The sequence below is a fragment of the Stigmatopora argus genome, chromosome 20 (genome assembly GCF_051989625.1).
Source record: "Stigmatopora argus isolate UIUO_Sarg chromosome 20, RoL_Sarg_1.0, whole genome shotgun sequence".
Classification (NCBI taxonomy): domain Eukaryota; kingdom Metazoa; phylum Chordata; class Actinopteri; order Syngnathiformes; family Syngnathidae; genus Stigmatopora; species Stigmatopora argus.
The window spans coordinates 3,899,223-3,917,700 of record NC_135406.1 but is presented as its reverse complement, the minus strand read 5'-3'; the positions used below and the strand labels follow the sequence as shown (position 1 = coordinate 3,917,700).

Sequence of the window (18,478 nt, the reverse complement as noted above, 5' to 3'; positions counted from 1 at the left end):
GGCTTTGTGTGTTCTAAAATTTGACATTTTGTTTTTTTTGTGTTTATCGCATGAGCACGGGGGGGGGGGGGGTGTTAACTGTCTAGTTATGTAAATTTGTCAATGCAGTTGAAAGCTAGATTTAGTAGTTTTGAACTTGGTGCCAATTGGGGGGATTTAAAAAACAATTTTTATTTAAACTTTTTTGTTTTCATTTCGAGGCTTTTATTTCCACGGTCCGTTTAAGTAATCATTCACAAAGTACTTATTAGTATGCTCTGAGTAATTACCGTATTTTCTCGCATATAAGCCGTATTTGTAACTAAAAAAAAATGATAACTGAATCAAGGGTATGGTTTATTTGTGCACAAATTAGATTTGACATGCACGAAACTGCAAGGTGACGAAGACGAAACGCCATAATGCAAGACAATGCGGCCGATACGGTCATTTATTTCAAAATTCAGAAAAGATAAACAGATAAAACGCTAAACAAAATAAATGAAATTCAAGAAAAAACAGCATATCTTGCATAAAATGTGAAAAAACTCACTCACTTGTGCCTAGCATTGCTGGCTAGTTTAATATGGAGACGAAAATTGTGAATCAGTGGGCGTCTTATACGAGAGAAATCGTAAAATTCAACAATTTTAAGGCAATTTTAAGGGTACGGCTTGTACGCCGAGGCGGCTTATATGCGAAAAATATGGTAATCGTCCTCAGCATTGGCATGTCCATTCCAAAAGGCGACCGTTCATCAAGGAAATCATTCATTTTCTGAATCGTTTACGTGCCGTAAAATCACCTCCAGTAGAACAGATTAGCCCGGCTAGCACGTTGTGATCATCCTTAGCATGCGTCAAGTTCTTGTCTTCTACGTGGTCACCTATTGGTCACAGAATGAGGTCTGTTCTTGTTCACAGGGGCCGCCGGGTCCTCCTGGGCCAGTAGGACCGCATGGCATCAAGGTAGGTGCTAGTCGTCGCTGTTGAACGGACCTAAAACGTGACGACCAATCTTTTGTTTTTTTGCGCCGGCAGGGGGACCGTGGCCTGCCTGGCCTGCCGGGTCTCGACGGAGAACGTGTAAGATTGCGTTTTACTCTGGTCATGTGTGGACCGGTTTAAGATAGGCAATGGATTTCTCAACAAAGCGCGTTATTGTCAGGGCTACAAGGGTTCTAAAGGAGACATGGGAATGCCAGGAGCGTCAGGAGACAAGGGAGCGACCGGTTTACCTGGCTTACCTGTAAGACGGTTGCAAACGTGGCTGTGGCGAAGCGTGACTTTCAGGTCCTTGTTTTGTTCTCAAGGGTATCAATGGGGCCAAGGGAGACAAAGGAGATTCAGGTCTGTCTGGTCCTCAAGGTTCCTCAGTGAGTATTGTCTTGCTCGCCAAGTAATTGCACTTTAAAAAATAAAAATAAAGTAACTTAAGTGAGTATCTTCTTAGGTCACTGGCCCTCCAGGGGCTCCAGGACCTCACGGACCCCCAGGACCTATGGTAAGTTCATAAATGACAATGAAATCTATTCTTAGCTAGTAGCAATGTTCCCTCTAAGCAATTGCGCACTACTCTCATCTTCTCTGCGCACAGCAAATCATATGGAGCGCACAAAATAAAATCCAGAGGTTGTCTTTCTGCCCAGACAAACTAAAAATTAGAGGGAACATTGGCTAGTAGTAGTTTTGATTTAAAGCTTTTCAAAAATGACAAAAACGGTAATGATGACATTAAGGTGGAGGTAACTTGGACTCCTTGGCTGTCATTTTGATCGAAAGATCCACTAAAATCCTGATCGGAGAACCCTGAGTGTCCTCATTTCTGTTTTTCAGGGACCCCACGGCTTCCCTGGACCGAAGGTATCCAACGTCCTCTCTTCAACCGGCTCAGTCCGGTTCCCGATCGTAACGTCAAGCGTCTGAAAACCGCTCGGTGTGTGTCTTTACCACGCAGGGCGAACCTGGTTTGCACGGCACTAAGGGGGCACGTGGGGAAGCAGGTCACAAGGGGGACCGAGGACCTTTAGGTCTCCCTGTAAGTACATCCGAATCCATTTGCGTGGTTATTTTTGACAAATTTGCGGTGTGTGTACTTGTTGCCATTCATTTGCCTGATGAGTAACCAAGTTTTTAGAAGTAAACCTTGCCATGGTTTTCTAATAAGAGTGTTCATCTGGTACTAATCCCGCCTTGTCCATGTCCATGTGACTCATACATCCATAACCACACCAGGGAGCCTCCGGCTTGGACGGCAAGCCCGGGACGAGGGTGAGTGGCCAAGAGGCTTCTGCTGTCCTGTCATCCATCACCCCCCCTACTTGTATTTTTTGTATAATCCCCCAAACGCACAAAACCTCGTTAGCATGAACGCGCTAAACTGCAACGATGCATGCGCACGCCGTCGTCCAGACGAGGACACGTACGTCCTCGAATTGCATTTCAACATGGAGACTCGTGTTTTCGCAGGGAACCGACGGACCTTCAGGTCCGGCTGGTCCGGCTGGCCCGAAGGGGGACAGAGTAAGAACTGCTTGGCCCCGCGTTCCATCCGTTTTGAAACGTTGTCTGATTTTTTTGTCGTCTGACGGATTAGGGCGAGAGAGGGGCGGCAGGAGACCTGGGACCGAGGGGACCCTACGGATTGCCTGTGAGTTTATTGTTTATTTTCCGTTTTTTTCCGCAGTGTTGACATTTTTTTCGTGGTTTTTTTGCAGGGAGCAGCGGGAACACCGGGTTTGGACGTAAGTCTCGAAACTCGTCAAAAACAAGGAATTTTTCGCGTAGGCCATGTCATCATTCCAAAGCTCCCATTAACATCCATTGGCTAATTAGGGGGGGTTTCATGTTTACTATTCGTCTTCACCCCCACCCCCCGATCCCAATCGAGTTGGAACACGGTGCTCGGATTTTAGCCAGCGATGTCCTTCAGAGACATGGCACATGTACCGTGTTTTCTCGCATATAAGCCGTATTTGTAACTAAAAAAACATGACTGAATCAAGGGTGCGACTTATATACGCACAAATTATCTCAGCAATACCAAGTGCGATGATTTTTCTTAAGATTTTACCTTCAAAGTTTTCACTTTTGTACTCGCTATTTAAAACCATGAATACGGAAGTGAAAATTGAATTTTATACGAGAGAAATCGTTAAATTCAACGATTTTAGGGCCGTTTTAAGCGTGCGGCTTATACGCGGAGACGGTTAATATGCGAGAAAATACGGTATGTTTTCCTTGAGGTTAATGAAGTTGCCCTCTTCCAGGGGTTGCCAGGTTTGAGAGGAGAGAAGGGCGACCTCGGGGAAAGAGGAGAGAAGGTAGATGTAGTCGCGCCGATTCTAACACGAGACGACTGGTGTCAATGGACAGGATTGTTCCCCAAATTCTTAGTCCGCCGAGCCCAGCCCAGCTCCTCACAACGCCATATCCGATTCATTCAGAGCATGTGTACCAATCACAGTTCTCACTCAGTCTCCCTCATGGTCATTCCAAGCCAGGTCCATTGACAGCAGACTCTTAGCATCCGTTCTCCGTTTGAAATGACTGATTTCTTCCTGGCTTGATCTGCAAAACTGTTTATCCCACTGACTTCTTTCAGCTGATGTGCGTGATGTATCGTTTCACTCTTTGTCGTAGCGCATGACAAGTGTTTCGACTGCATTTAAAAAAACGATTCCCTTGTTAGCGGCCTTTTCCCGGCTGCTCTTTCTCATCCTTTGCGCCCTTGACACTCTTAAAAAGTGCTCCGCTTCACTCCCTTCCCATAATTCCGTATTGGCCCGAATATAGGACTGTTTTTTTTTTGCATTGAAATAAGACTGAGAATCGGTCGTCTTACATTCAGGGTCTAGACATTATACCCATTTACATTGCTAGATGGCACCAGATATCTCAAATGGAATTTACAAATTTAAATCTAGTCTAATTCATCATCATAATATTTAAAAATTGTTAATTTTTTTTACCCGTTTTACCCTATAAACTTGCCAAAGGCTATTTGGAGAGAGCTGGCTTTTGTAAAAGAAGGTAGTTTATCGCCATCTAGTGGACAAAGACAGGTTTTCTGTCTCCCATTACAATGGCTGCGGAGGGGACACCCGAATTTAGCTTCAGTTTTTTGGTCCAAAATTTTTCTGGAATAAATACGGTACACATTTAAATGATATTAATACGTGATACAGTTTTTGCATGATTTGAATCCGCTTTTTCTTTCAAATATATTATTATAATCCTTTGTTTCAGGTGTACCGTTATAACCGTGTATAAAAATTCTCTTTTTTGAGTCTTGAAAAAGAGGGTGTCGTCTTACATTCGGGCCAAAACGATAATCTCCTTTTCCCGAAGAATTGATCTAACCTCCCTCCCTGTCGTGGGCTCCCCTTCTTTATAATCTCTCCCCTTTTTTTTCTAATATGTCTTACCCAAAAGTGTTTTTTTGACCAAATGGTTGTATCCGCAGGGGGAGAAGGGAAAGAAGGGCAAAAAAGGGCCTAAGGGCGAGAAAGGAGAACAGGGTGCCCCTGGATTAGATGCACCCTGCCCATTGGTATGTCACAAGCGTGAGCTGGAAGTCGTGTAGGGCGGTTGGTTGGTTGGTCACCCCGGACAAGGGGGGGCGCCCCGCGTCCACACCGAGGCTCGGCTCGCAGACCCAGATTACGGGCTGGATTGCGGCCTCGGCCAAGGGCCCGGGGTTAGCTCCTCCTTCCCACGCGTCGAGAACGGTCCGCCTCTGTCCAGTAACACTCCGAGGTCATCTTTGCAAACAGGGTTTCCGGGGATTTAAGGGTGAAAAGGGGGAACCAGGGCAACCAGGTCTGGACGGGCTGGATGCCCCGTGCCAATTGGTACAGTATTCCTCTCTTTCCTCCACTACTGACCCCTCTGCATGCCTCTCACCGCGTTAGTCATCACACCAAGACCGGCAGCCATCTTGTGTCGCACAACACCCACTGCATCCGACTAACTTGTTGACCGCACGCTGCCTTTTTTCCAACAATATGAAAGAAAAAATGAAGAAACGACAATTCGGATAAGCTAGCAAGTCCCTTTAACGCAACCTTTTCTCCCCCGATTAAAAAATGCAAATGTTTTCTTGCAGTCGATTCCTTTCAAGCGTGACCGGACGATTCGCCGGAAGACGTTTGGCCGTCGGACGTTTCGCCGAAACGGGATTCGCGCGCTCGCCCCGCCCCCGGATCGTGTACATGTTTTTCAACCTCGACCCGCGGGCCATATACAGCCCGTTACAGATAACATTCATTTGGGAATAGCAAGGGCATGTACTGCCCCCCGCTGGACATATTTCTAAATACAAGTACGTACTACAATGTGCTGCCAATTTTTTAGATATTTTATTTTATCCTTGCGTTTAAAGTAGTAGACATTTGGACACGCAATGTAATTCATCAAAGCTGGGGATTGATGTCTGACACTGAGAAAAAACAACACTAGAAGACTTATGTGAAATTCTAAGTGCCTTGGACAGACTAGAGGGCTTAGAGAACAATGCCTGAAAATGCCATGGAACACACTTTTACTTGTAGTTTAATTTTAAATAATTTCCCCTTATTTTAGGGAATATATATTCAAAATGATTTGCTGATAACCTTAATTCAAAGATTAATCTCAACGTTTTCTATGCTGGTGTAAATTTTCTGGAGTAGGATTTCTGGATTTACAATTTCATTACAGTAGTACTTACTGTTACTACTACTTTATTTTCTCTATTTCTTCTGTCACGTACTGTTCTGCGTCATCTCCAAATGGCTACTACTTTAAACGCAAGGATAAAATAAAAAATATCAAAAATTGGCAGCACATTGTAGTACGTACTTGTATTTAGAAATATGTCCAGCGGGGGGCAGTACATGCCCTTGTTATTCCTAAATGAATGTTATCTGTAACAAGCCGTATATGGCCCGCGGGCCGAGGTTGAAAAACATGTACACACACGATCCGGGGGCGGGGCAAGCGCGCAAATCCCGTTTCGGCGAAACGTCCGTTCGGCGAACTGTCCGTCGGCCAAACGACCGTCGGTGAAACGTCTTTTGGCGAATCGTCCGAGTACCCCTTTCAAGCTATCCTTTAACATGGTGCTAACGGATTTCCTAGCCCTCTCCATTAACTCGTTCCTTCCTGTTCTTGTACCAATTGGGCCAGACCGTCCCAAGAGGGGGACCAATCCGATGTTACGGAACGGGTTTTCTTGTTTTTTGCGGGTTTTTTAATCACGCGTGAGGTGTTCCACCAAAATCAGATCTTCTGTGTTAAAATATGAGTCTATTCTTTGTAGTGTAGAAAAACTCTCACCTCAGAAAATTTCACTTTAAAAATGACCTTAAAATGGAAAAATAGCACAACTTTGCTCGTTTTTTTTGTTGTTGTTTCTTTTACCGCACAGTCGATTTTTGCTGTGAAATCGCTAATTTCTCAATTTTTAAGAACAAAAATGTGGTTATTGAGGGCGCATCAGGTATTGTTGCAATTTTAAGAATCCAATTTTATCTGTTTTTGGTGGAACCGCTCAAATATTAAATGAAACTCTTGAAATATGGCCGTCAATGGTTAAACATGGACTTAAAAAGGCTTGTTAGCTTAAAGCTTGCATGCTATTTGTTTCATTTTCGTGTGTATCATTTGCATGAAATTAGACGTGTATCCATAATCATATCAAAATACATTTCCTTAAGATGACAGGTGAAAAAAATGTAAAATAATTGCATGAAAATTCATATTATACGTGCTTGTTTTTTTCCAATAAATGCTCGTTTGAACTTAGCTATCGGCTAACTAATAGAATAGAATATAGAATAAAACAGATACAGACAAAAAATAACTATTTAAAAGACGAACAAAGCACATATATTTTTAGATTTTTATAGAATAATAAAAACATTAAAAATAATAAATATATGAATTCATAAACCATTTTCCAATGCTGGTTCAGTCTATATTGTGCGTTTTTGCATTGTGCGCAGGGTCCCGATGGGTTACCGATGCCCGGCTGCTGGCAGAAGGTAATAAAACCGTTATTTTTTTGTTTATTTTCATAACTTGTCAGAGTTGGTCGCATGATTTCACCCCCAAAAAAGTTCCAAAATGTCCGCCCACCTCATGCACTTCTCTCCGTGTCTGTTTTTGTGTTTCTTGCAGTGATCATTCTAACCTGAAACGCATGGAGTTTGTAAATAATGCTTCTTTTTAGGGGTATTTATAGTTTTTTTTAAAATCAGAATTCCACAAAAAAACAAAGAAATCTATGTATATGAGGATGCAAAACCAACACCCGCCCGAAAGCTGCTTCTACTCACATCACGTGTGGAGAAAATGAAAAAAAAAAAAACCAGATGGCTGCTCTCTCACATTGTCGGTTTCGGGAGCGGAGTTCCGCAGGGTTCTTACCCGGGTCCACTCGGATTGGCGGCCGAAGCGAGGGAATTCGGACCGGCTCGCTAACCCATCATCACAACTCACCCCCCCGCGTCAAAGGCAACAAACACCCGCATGTTTTTTTTTTCCATCTGGTGCGCACAATGTTTTGGCTTCCGCAAAGGAAAAACTAACAAAAAAAATCCGAGAGAGCATTTTTTTTCATAATTTTCGCATTTCCTGAATCTTCCCAAGGGAGTCACGCCATGGCTGGTAGCCTGAGAAGTCCCGAAAGTTTGAGATGTTTGTCGCTTTAACCGTTCGGGAACGGACGCCGCCTTCCCCGGAGGCCACGCCTTCTTTTCGGATGCGCTGGTTAGAATCCGCCGAGGGTTTCAGTCGCGGTGGGCGTCCCCCCCCCAAGCCGACGCCCTATTTTGGTCTCTACTGAAAGCGTTGATAGGAAGCAATTGTGTTTTCTTTTTTGGGTTAGCGCAAGTAACCCGAGACTTTGTTGTCCGGGAGTTTTGAAGTTTGGGACCTGCAAATTTTCCTGGTGACAGGTGTTTTTCCATTTTTGGGGTGGGGGGGCTGGGTCAATATGTTTTTACGTTTTTCTTGTTTAAAGGCACCTGGGCAGATTTATTAGACCGGTTCACCATCCGTTGTAGTCCAAACCAGCAGTTTTTCCGAAGAAAATTTTGCGGAATTTTGAGAAAAATTGCCCATGACTGAAGAACGCGGGAAAAAGTTGAATCAAACTTTGGTCCGGATAAGGATTTAATGGATAAACGGCTCCGTGCCCAGGTGCATTATGGGGGTTTTCATTCAAATTAATGGGACTCGGGATGAATTGGTTCAAAATTGTCCAGTTTTTTGGCTTTATTAACAATAATATTTTGGGTTGTTGTTGTTTTTTTGTCTATTTTGGAGTATTATAACTTTTGGTGCCTTGATTCATTCCTTCACCAAAAACTTTATAGCTAACTTTAATTTCTTGCATTTATTTGAGAGGACCTGGTTTGGTGATTTTTTTTTTCAAAACTGTAAAGCTTCAAATGAACTACGACCACTTGGTACACAAACAAAATATGACCAAAAAGTAGAGTAAATAAGAAGTCCGGATTGAATTTTGTTGATTTAAACAAAATCCATTGCCTCCACTGCATGCACAGAAGTCATAAATGTACCCACAATGCCGTTTTTTCTCGAGCCGCTGCTATGCGAGATCGTTTATTCCCCAAATTTTTGGGTGGATTGTACCATTTTTCACGTGTTTCTTTACTGTCCGATTGTTTGTACGTGACACCATTTATTTTTTTGCATATACAGTGTATTTGTATTTGATCTTGACATAATTTATTTTTTTATTATTTCTTGAACGGCTCGGCTTTCCGAAAGCGGCATTTTCGACGCGTCAGATTTTATTTGGGACGGCCCGAACTGTCGTCGGGTTCGAACCGACGCACCGTTGCTTTTTCGCCTCTTCCTGGTTTGCATTGAATGTAGTCGGGTCGCTAAAATAATATTTGGGTATATGTTATGTATAGTGGAACGAGTTAACGTACTGTTTTTTTTTAATTTTTTTTAATTTTTTGTGTGTGTGTTCATTTGACAAAAAAGTGCAATTTTTATCATCACCTCGCGTGAGCAGCTGGAACGTCACATTTCCGGGTTTTGTGGCTCTTTTTGTTTGAGTTGTGTTGCCTGTTTTTGAATATGCCACTTGGTAAGGGGGCGTGGTTTATTGGAAACTGGATTTTAGGATAAATATTTCACACTTAAAATGGCGGCCCTTCCTCTGGTATGTTGTGTTTTGTCTGTGTTACTCTTTGATTTTGGTGTTTATCCTCACACGGTGCTGTCGTTAGCATGTGCAGCTATTTTTGGGGGTTTTTTTTGGTGTGGGGTTTTTTTTGGTGAGGATTCCGGCGGAATTTTTAATTGCTTTGTAATGGTGTGCAGAAGTGCCAAAATTATTCAATCCAGTATTCGGAAAAAAAGGACAAAAAAAGTATTATTTTTGGTTGTGATTAAGGGTTTTATTTGTTTGGATTTTTTTTTTTACCAATTTGATTGAAATTTCTTTTAAAAAAACGTGTTACAGAGCATTCATTATATGACTGTACTGTCGGAGCCAAATAAACAGTCTTTTAAATGCACACGTCGTAGCTGATTTTTTTGTTGTCTGCCATTGATGGTTATTATTTTCAGTAAAAAAAAAAATCTTGTTGCCTGTGATGAGTACACCTTGACCCTAGGGGGCAGCAGAGTAGCAGGGTGAAGATGTCGAAGGCCATTCCTACGTAAATGGGCGTCACACGTGCAAAAAGTGCGTGCGCGACTGGTCGCCGGGACACTTGACAGGATGTGCGCGGAGAAGTTGAGCAAATCGGAGACGATAAGCCTCAGGCGAAATCTCATTGGGTAAAAAAGTGGAGGATTTTCTCAAGCATTTTATTTCTGATTGTTATATTTAAAATGTCATTTTTGTCTTATCTTCTGCAGGCCTTCGTGTAAGATTTTCTTCAGCGATGACCCCATTAAAATGGTGCGTGCCAGGGGTCAGTACATGTACGACGAGAAGGGTCGGCGCTATCTGGACTGCATCAACAACGTGGCTCACGGTGGGATTATTTTATTTTATTTTTCGTTTTTTGTCATGTTTTGTGGAACCTGGATTGATGGGTGATGTTTTATTGGACATTGATTTGTCCAATGGATTAATATTTGAGCGTAACGATATTTTTAAAATAAGTACTGGTATGCTTTTGGTCAGGTTTATAATATAGGGTGGGGAGGTTAAAGGTCAAACAGGTCAGATAGGGATTATTGTAAACCGACTATGATTTGAATTTGTTTTATTGATTAAAATATGAGTGTCATAATATTTTGGAATAAGTACTGGTGTGTTTTTCATATGAAAGACTGTAAGGGTGGAGAGGTCAAAGGTCAAAGAGGTCAGATAGGGATTATTGTAAACTAACTATGATTTGAATTTGTTTTATTGATTAAAATATGAGTGTCATAATGTTTTTGAAATAAGTACTGGTGTGTTTTATGTCAGGTTAGCAGGGTGTGTTTTTAATATGAAAGACTGTAGGGTGGAGAGGTCAAAGGTCAAAGAGGTCAGATAGGGAATATTGTAAATATACTATGATTTGAATTTGTTTTATGGATTAAAATATGAGTGTCATAATATTTTTGAAATAAGTACTGGTATGCTTTTGGTCAGGTTTGTAATATGAAACGCTATAGGGTGGGGAGGTCAAAGGTCAAAGATGTCAGATAGGGAATATTGTAAACCGACTATGATTTGAATTTGTTTTATGGATTAAAATATGAGTGTCATAATATTTTTGAAATAAGTACTGGTGTGTTTTTGGTCAGGTTAGCAGGGTGTGTTTGTTATATGAAATGCTATAGGGTGGGGAGGTCAAAGGTCAAAGAGGTCAGATAGGGAATATTGCAAACCAACTGTGATTTGAATTGAGGACAACGTTTTTTTGGGGGGTTCTGGTCTTTGGTCTTTCCCCTCCAGTGGGTCACTGCCACCCGGACGTGGTCCAGGCCGGCGCACGGCAAATGGGGGAGCTCAACACCAACTCGCGCTTCCTCCACGACAACTTGGTGCTGTACGCTCAGAGGCTGCAGGCCACGCTGCCCAGCCGCCTCTCCGTCTTCTACTTTGTCAACTCTGGGTGAGCACTCGATTGGGGTGGGCAGGATTTCTATGGATTGCGGCGACGCCCCATTGCAGAAAACTCGTCGGTTTGGGGAAACAATGGCCAGGATATACAAACGCGGTCGAGTTTATGTATGTTGTCGTTGAGTGGTTACTTTAACCGGTCTCGGCGGATCGTCAAAGTTCATTTTGAATGGGAGGGGCTCGTTTCAAAAATTGGATGTCCATCATTGTCAAGTTCAGAAAATAGCTAAACACTCTATTTTCTCGCGTATAAGCCGTATTTGTAACTAAAACCATGATGACTGAATCAAGGGTAAGGCTTATATGCGCATAAATTAGACTTGACATCCACGAAACTGCAAGGTGACAAAGACAAAACGCCATAACGCAAGACAATGTGGCAGATACGGTCATTTATTTCAAAATAGAGAAAAAATAAACAGATAAAACGCGGAAAATTAAATGTATTTTGATGTCTAGGAATGAAATTCAAGAAAAAAATTACCGTATCTTGCATAAAACGTGAAAAACTCACCCACACCAGTGGATGTCGGCAAATTAACATTTACTATTTGATGGTTATTTTCTGTTTTTCAGTAAGAATTGATAACTTCCTTATGATATTGACCCTAATAATGTGCTTTTGATTGATACAGTATCTCAGAAATACGATGCGATGATTTTTCTAAAGATTTTCCCTTCAAAATAAGACATTTGTACTCCCTATTAAAACCATGAATATGGAGGTGAAAATTCTGAGTCAGGGGGCGGCTTATATGAGGGAAATTGTAAAATGCAACGATTTTAAGACAGTTTGAAGGGTGCGGCTTATACGCGGAGGCGGCTAATATGCAAGAAAATGTGTCTCTCTGGGCAACAATATTTCAAAACATGAATTATTAATGGCTCTCCATCACAAAGGTTCCCAAATCTTGGTCTAGGATCGTGGATTAAATTGGGGTTAAATGGACATCTATCGGTCAGATGCACTGCGGCTTATATTTGAATAAATTCCAGGAAAATTGCTCAAAATGTCACTGAATTGAACCACAGAAACAATAGCTTGGAAACGTTATCATCAAACCATACCAAGTCCCGCATACCCCGATATGGGCGTGTTGTTAGCGTGTTTTAGATAAGCCGCGGGTCACGTGGCATCGATACATGTCAATAAATAACCGAGCAACTTTATCTTTTCTATTTCGCATGCCGATTGAAAATAAGAGGACAATTCGACGTCCAAATGTGTTGTCATCGTGCCTGGAAACTAAGATGAATCACGTGTCCGGGACTCTAGCATGTGTGTGTTTTTGTGTGTGTGTGTGTGTGTGTTTAATGGTGACTCAGTAACTGCGCTAAGTGACCCGCACGCCCTTTTGAACTCCAGATCGGAAGCCAACGACCTGGCGCTCCGCCTCGCCCGCCAGTACTCGGGGAGTCAAGATATCGTCACCTTGGACAAGTGAGTGTGCGCGTGCCGGGGCAAATACGCATGGGGTCAAAGTCACGGTGGCTCTTTGGGCTAGAGCTGTAAAGGTTAATCAATTGGTTTACTTGTGGGTTTTTTGGTGGAAATTAAATGTAAGTAGTATTGATGACAGGAATGTGAGAATATTTGCTCTTTTTTTTAAGCCACGCCCCTAAAAAGGATATTAAAAACTTTTTGAAATATGAAAAATACAGTGTTTGCAGTGGTTTTCCCCCTTCTAAAAAGATTATACTGTTTTTCAGATTTTTTTAAAGTACTTGTGTATATTTTTAAAAATTTACTATTAAAATACTCTATTTTTTTAGTTTAACATGTTTGAAAGATTTGTACAATAGTAGTTTAAATTTATTTAAATATGACCTAATTTTTTTTAAATTTATTATCTGACAACTGCTTGTTTGTATTTTTTGCAGCGCCTATCACGGACATGTGACGTCCCTCATCGAAATTAGCCCGTACAAATTCCACCACAAGCCCAACGCGTCGCACCCGCCTTTTGTCCACGTGGTGAGTGTCATTGACGGCGATGGATGTCCAATTTTTAGCCACCTCCACGTATAAGCCATACCCTTAAAATGGCCTTAAAATCGTTGAATTGTACAATTTCTCACGTATAAGCCGCCCTCTGATTCACAATCTTCACCTCCATATTCGTGGTTTTAATAGGGAGTACAAATGTGTTACTGTGAAGGGAAAATCTTAAGAAAACACATCGCACGTGGTATTTCTGAGATACTGTATCAATCATAAGCACATTATTAAGGTCAATATCATAAAGAAGTTAATAATTCATCCAGTAATGTTTGTTATCTGACTGCAAAACAGAAAACAACCAACAAATAGTACATGTTACTTTGAGTATAGCAAGTCTTGTGCGCATATAAGCCGTTCCCTTGATTCAGTCATGTTTTTGTTACGAATACGGCTTATATGCGAGAAAATATGGTAAATATGTTTCTATGAGCAGGCCCCGAGCCCAGACGTGTACCGCGGCAAATACAGGCGAGACCACCCGGACGCCGCCAAAGCGTACGCCGACGAAGTCCGGGACATCATCCGGCAGGTGCAAAGCAAAGGAAGCAAGGTAGCCTCGACCAATGGTGTTCGCAAAGAGAACGTCGACAAGGCGGGGCGACTTCCTCCCGCCCTCTGCCGCAGGTCGCCGCGTTCATCGCCGAGTCGCTGCAGAGTTGCGGCGGGCAGGTCGTCCCCCCCGCCGGCTACTTCCAGCGAGTGGCCGAGTACGTGCCGATAACGGGTCGGCCGGCTTCGCCGACAGCGGGTCGGCCGACTTCGCCATCGGCTAAATCATCCCGCGTCCGTCCCCCTTTTTCAGGCACGTCCGCCAGGCCGGGGGGTTATTCATCGCCGACGAAGTCCAGGTGGGCTTCGGCCGGGTCGGCGCTCACTTCTGGGCCTTCCAGCTGCAAGGGGACGACTTTGTCCCCGACATTGTCACCATGGGGAAACCCATCGGGAACGGACACCCCATGTCCTGCGTGGTCACCAGCAGGGAAGTCGCCCAGGCCTTCGCCACGTCCGGAATGGAGTATTTCAACACGGTAGGGGTCAATTTGTTTCCAAACGTAAGAATAATTTCAAAAGTTTTGCCGTACTTTTTCGTTTTTTTTATTCAGTTCAAACTATTTGCGCTTTAAACAGTCCAGGAAATCAACCCCTCCAATGGTTATACACATTTTTGGGCCAAAATGTTGCACGATTCTACCAAAATTTGACAAGGACATCCCATTGGTTTGCAAAGGCTCCATTCATATCCAATTCGGAAATGACTGAAACGCCCCTGAAATCAATGAAAAGCACAAATCGCCTCAAAAAGTCAAATAAAACACATGAGGTTTAAAAAAATCCAACAAAAATAAATGGGGGGTCTTGGCTGCCATTGACGGAACAAAGCAGATATGCCCTCCTCCTCCTGGTGTCCATAGTTAGCTGGGATAGGCTCCAGCACCCCCTGCGATCCTTGTGAAGATATGACGGTTCAGAAAATGAATGAATGAATTTGAAAAAAAATCACTTTCTGTTCCGTTTATCCTTACCAGGTTCACCAAGGACGCTTAATTTATGTAATTAAATCTATTTTTTGTTTTAATTGAGTACAATGACAACATTGTAAAGTCAGTACTGTCAAATTCCATACGCCCAGGTCTAAAAACAAAAACCGGTTTGTCGTCAACGCCACTGACATCACCTGGGAGTGACCCAAAAAATGCACCAAAATGAAAAATATAGCAGTGAATACAATACGATCGCGAGGGATACGAAGCAGTACTGCCACTTTAAATCTCGGTTAATCGCTTCATGCTAATTTGACTTGCCAAGCTTGATCGGTAGCATAACTAGCGACAGGCTAGCCAAGTCTCGATTAAGTCGGAAAGGTATGATTTGCCGTTCCAATCAAAACAAACAATTCCAAGTCGTTTCTCATTGAATTTGCTTGCAATTCTCCCAGTTTGGCGGAAACCCGGTTTCGTGCGCCATCGGCCTGGCCGTCCTGGACGTCATCGCCAAGGAGGACCTCCAGGGTCGAGCCTTACGGGTCGGGGGCTACCTGACGTCCCTGCTGGAAAAGCTAAAAGAAAAACACCCTCTGATCGGGGACATCAGGTCTTATTTGGGTTTGCCGACGTGGAGGGCGCGGCGGTCGCCGGGAATGACAGCGTGACCTCTTGCAGAGGTCGCGGCTTATTCGTGGGTGTGGAACTGGTGAGGGACAGAACCCAGCTGACCCCCGCCACCGCCGAGGCGAATGAGGTCATATGTAGGTAAGGAATGTTCGGGGGGGGGGGGGCGTCGCCGGCCTGGGGTTGGTCTGGGACGCCGTTGCCCCTCAGGTTGAAGGAACAGCTGGTGCTGCTGAGTGCCGATGGGCCGCACCGCAACGTCCTCAAGTTCAAGCCCCCCATGTGCTTCAGCGCTGAGGACGCCGACTTTGTGGTGGGCAAATTGGACGCCATCCTCACAGGTGTGTGTCCCGTTGTCAAGTGTTTTGCTTGAAAAAATACTCTTATTCGCATTACCGTATTTTCACGACTATTCGGCGCATCGTTTTTTTAGCCGCAGTGTCAACGAGTGCTATTTCTGTATTTTACACACACAAAGGACGCACCGTTTTTATAGACGCAGCCAGGCATGGCATATATATATATATATATATATATATATATATATATATATATATATATATATATATATATATATATATATATATATATATATATATATATATATACGCTATATACACGCTAAAAACACGTTTTTAAAAAGGCAACGGAAGCAAGACTGAGTTGGGTTGTACTTTATTTAGCCATTTTACAATGTACTCACGTCATCATCACCCACAAATCCATCAAAGTCCTCATTTTCTGTGTCCGAATTGAACAATTGTCCATCGAAAACGCTGAGTTTAATACGTTCGTCCAGGCGGCCACAATCCTTTCGCAAATAGTAGCTAGCTAGTAGCTAGCGTAACTATTCCAAGGCTGTCTTCCATGGTTTGCAACTGTGTTGATGACGATCGCCAGGCCACAATCCATTCGCAAATAGTAGCTAGCTAGTGTTGATGCCGATCGCCAGGCCACAATCCATTGGGTGTATTGACAAAAAAAAACTATATATCCCAGCAGTCACTACGCAGTACTTTATCTACAGGAAAATAGTAGTCGGGGGCTGCTTGCCGTAGTTGTCCTATAGACTGATTTATTTTATTTTATCGTGATAACAATTTTAGTATTGGTCCATATATAAAGCGCACTGGATTATAAGGCGCCCTGTCTATTTTGGAGAAAATTTAAGACTTTTATGTGCGCCTTATAGTCGTGAAAATACGGTATTTGTAGATGTCCAATCCTTTTGAAGGGACTGGATGTCGGCTATTGACAAACACACACCCAAATTTGTTTGTTTTGCTTATGAAGTCATAAAAATATATCTTTTTTTTGGACAGAAATTGAAGCAGCAACAGGTTTGAAAAGTGCAAGTATAAAAAATGGAGAGAATAACGTTCGTAAAACAATGGTGAGTAAATAAATGAAGCTTTCTTTTACATAATGATAGAAACTTTGGCTATTATGAGAATGGCAAGAAACTATTTTAGCTCATTTTTTTGTATTTATTTAATTAAGGCGGAGCTGGATAAACACACGCCGTGTCATCTTTCTGACTTGGCGTGCAGAGGTGTCGAGCTTTCGTGAGAGAAAAACTAAGCGATTGGTCAAATCATGGTGCGGTCCGTATTTTATTTTGAAGGTCTGACCAGAAGAAATGTATATTAACATGCGCAACACCATCGCTTGGATGTGATGATAAACAAGTATGAGTGTAATAGCCATGACTTGTGCAATATGAAATGTAATTTTGTCTTTCATTAAAAGCTAAATTGATGTGTTATATGAAGATATTTGGGTCTGGATTTTTTTTGTGTGAAAACAACTTTATTTCAAAACTCACAAAAAAATGACACTTTTTGCTCCATTGCTGGTTTTCCATCTCGTTAAATTTCTTCAGCGATGTCAATGCTTTTAGTCCATCTTGGCTAAATGATGATCACCCACAGTTGACTCCAGTTTAGGTTTTCAACCCATAAGATAGCCACTAAACAAAAAAAGGGGGAAAGTCAGGCACGAGGAATGTCTGGGTTTTTTTTTCTAGGTGACTTACGGTAATTTCATGCGCATGAACACCCTGGCCATGAAGAAGCTGAGGATGACGCTGACGAAGCCGATGAAGAGGAGCAGGAAGCGGTTGAGCTTGGGGATGTTGGGTGCGTTGGAACGGTCCAGGATGATGAAGCCTAGGCCCCCCATCGTGAAGAGGAAGCTGGACGCCAAGCCCTCCATGATGTATTGGCCGTTAACCCTTGACAAACAGCAGGTTTGGATCATTTTCATCAACATGTACAGTAAGAATTTATTAATTTTTCCTACCTGTATGCCAGAAATGCCACCGGCCGCTGGTGTCCATGCTCATCGGTCATCGAACCGACACTAGGTGGCTCGACAATGACGTCATAGATGATACCTGTTTTGCCCGAAAATATTTTAGTAATTGCTATGTAATATTTTGACTTTTATTGTGCAAACATTCCGTTTTAACACTTAAGGGTAGTTTATTTGCAAAAGTATTGACATTTTACTTAATATGACGGAAAAACACATTTACACAGTTCATACAATACACATAGGCTCGACGTCAGAACTATGCGACCGCAGTGACGTATTAAATGCGTGCCCGACTGCAATTCCAAACATATTTATTATTCAGTTCGTTTAAAACGAAAACAAAAATACACGTTTAACAGTTCACGCGTGCAAAATCTTACAATTTCGTATTCGAGCACAACTAGTGTACATCTAATATTTATAGTTATTATCCATGTTAGCCCGTTAGCATGTTGCTTTACCTCCGGTGATGAGAAAATAGGAAACGATGACCACTGCGTAAACGGTCATGGCGGACGGCATATGCACCCAAGACGGCTTCTTCAGCTTCACATTGGGGCATTCGAGCACAGTGAACGGTAAGCTGTATAAAGTCTCCATAATTTGGTCGAAAAAAGAGATGCTTCTCTTGCCTCGTCTGTCGTTTTACTGAGCGACTATTTCGGTGACGTGTCCCGGAAATAGTAAGTCATTCTTTGTTTTAATTTATTTGAACTTTAAACTATTGCGCTTTGCGTAACATACTACGGCCCTAAAATGAATTAAAAGTAGAAAATGTATATGTATTAGTATATAAAATAAATTTAAAAAGATGCGTACATTTCTGTGAAGAGCCTTCAACATTTTTCCACCAGGAGGCGCTAAACCACTGTTTATGGACGATTAACACACTAAAGATACGCAATAAGGTGTTCACTCAAAATAAAAGTTTTAATCTTTTATCTTTCATTCTTAAGCCTTGTATATTTTTAATCTAATTCAAAGGCTA

At 42.4% G+C, this 18,478-nt stretch overlaps 3 protein-coding genes across 6 annotated transcripts in view; 2 read left to right on the top strand and 1 right to left on the bottom strand.

Moving 5' to 3' along the window:
• col25a1 (collagen type XXV alpha 1 chain) overlaps positions 1–9,517 on the top strand; it is a 79,702-nt gene extending 70,185 nt beyond the window's left edge. The window contains exons 20-34 of one of the 3 annotated variants that reach the window (XM_077588251.1): positions 903–947; positions 1,020–1,064; positions 1,147–1,227; positions 1,292–1,354; positions 1,432–1,482; positions 1,815–1,841; positions 1,936–2,016; positions 2,214–2,249; positions 2,448–2,501; positions 2,575–2,628; positions 2,696–2,722; positions 3,248–3,301; positions 4,754–4,831; positions 6,965–7,003; positions 7,140–9,517. In XM_077588251.1, coding sequence (XP_077444377.1) covers positions 903–947; positions 1,020–1,064; positions 1,147–1,227; positions 1,292–1,354; positions 1,432–1,482; positions 1,815–1,841; positions 1,936–2,016; positions 2,214–2,249; positions 2,448–2,501; positions 2,575–2,628; positions 2,696–2,722; positions 3,248–3,301; positions 4,754–4,831; positions 6,965–7,003; positions 7,140–7,142 — 738 coding nt within the window. In that variant the 3' untranslated portion in view covers positions 7,143–9,517. Of the gene's footprint in view, positions 1–902; positions 948–1,019; positions 1,065–1,146; positions 1,228–1,291; positions 1,355–1,431; positions 1,483–1,814; positions 1,842–1,935; positions 2,017–2,213; positions 2,250–2,447; positions 2,502–2,574; positions 2,629–2,695; positions 2,723–3,247; positions 4,531–4,753; positions 4,832–6,964; positions 7,004–7,139 lie in introns of all 3 variants that reach the window. The other 2 variants (XR_013297175.1, XM_077588252.1) reach the window with 2 other exon arrangements.
• A 116-nt stretch (positions 9,518–9,633) lies between these two features.
• etnppl (ethanolamine-phosphate phospho-lyase) lies at positions 9,634–16,833 on the top strand. 2 transcript variants are annotated; one of them, XM_077588254.1, is made up of 13 exons: positions 9,634–9,782; positions 9,864–9,982; positions 10,897–11,056; positions 12,391–12,505; positions 12,946–13,039; positions 13,500–13,616; positions 13,691–13,773; positions 13,869–14,094; positions 15,003–15,157; positions 15,226–15,315; positions 15,385–15,515; positions 16,497–16,567; positions 16,675–16,833. In XM_077588254.1, exons 2-13 carry the CDS (start codon positions 9,890–9,892, stop codon positions 16,741–16,743), a joined length of 1,404 nt encoding a protein of 467 aa, XP_077444380.1. In that variant the 5' UTR covers positions 9,634–9,782; positions 9,864–9,889; the 3' UTR covers positions 16,744–16,833. The 2 variants fall into 2 exon arrangements, with proteins under 2 accessions (XP_077444380.1, XP_077444379.1); XM_077588253.1 differs by having other exon boundaries at positions 9,640–9,782; positions 12,431–12,505.
• Positions 16,834–16,961: 128 nt separating this feature from the next.
• On the bottom strand, positions 16,962–18,165 carry ostc (oligosaccharyltransferase complex subunit). The gene is made up of 4 exons (XM_077588250.1): positions 17,952–18,165; positions 17,476–17,569; positions 17,210–17,407; positions 16,962–17,143 (listed from the first exon to the last, which is right to left on the bottom strand). The coding sequence occupies exons 1-4, from the start codon at positions 18,088–18,090 to the stop codon at positions 17,125–17,127; spliced, it is 450 nt and encodes a 149-aa protein (XP_077444376.1). The 5' UTR covers positions 18,091–18,165; the 3' UTR covers positions 16,962–17,124.
• Between the last annotated feature and the right edge of the window lie 313 nt (positions 18,166–18,478).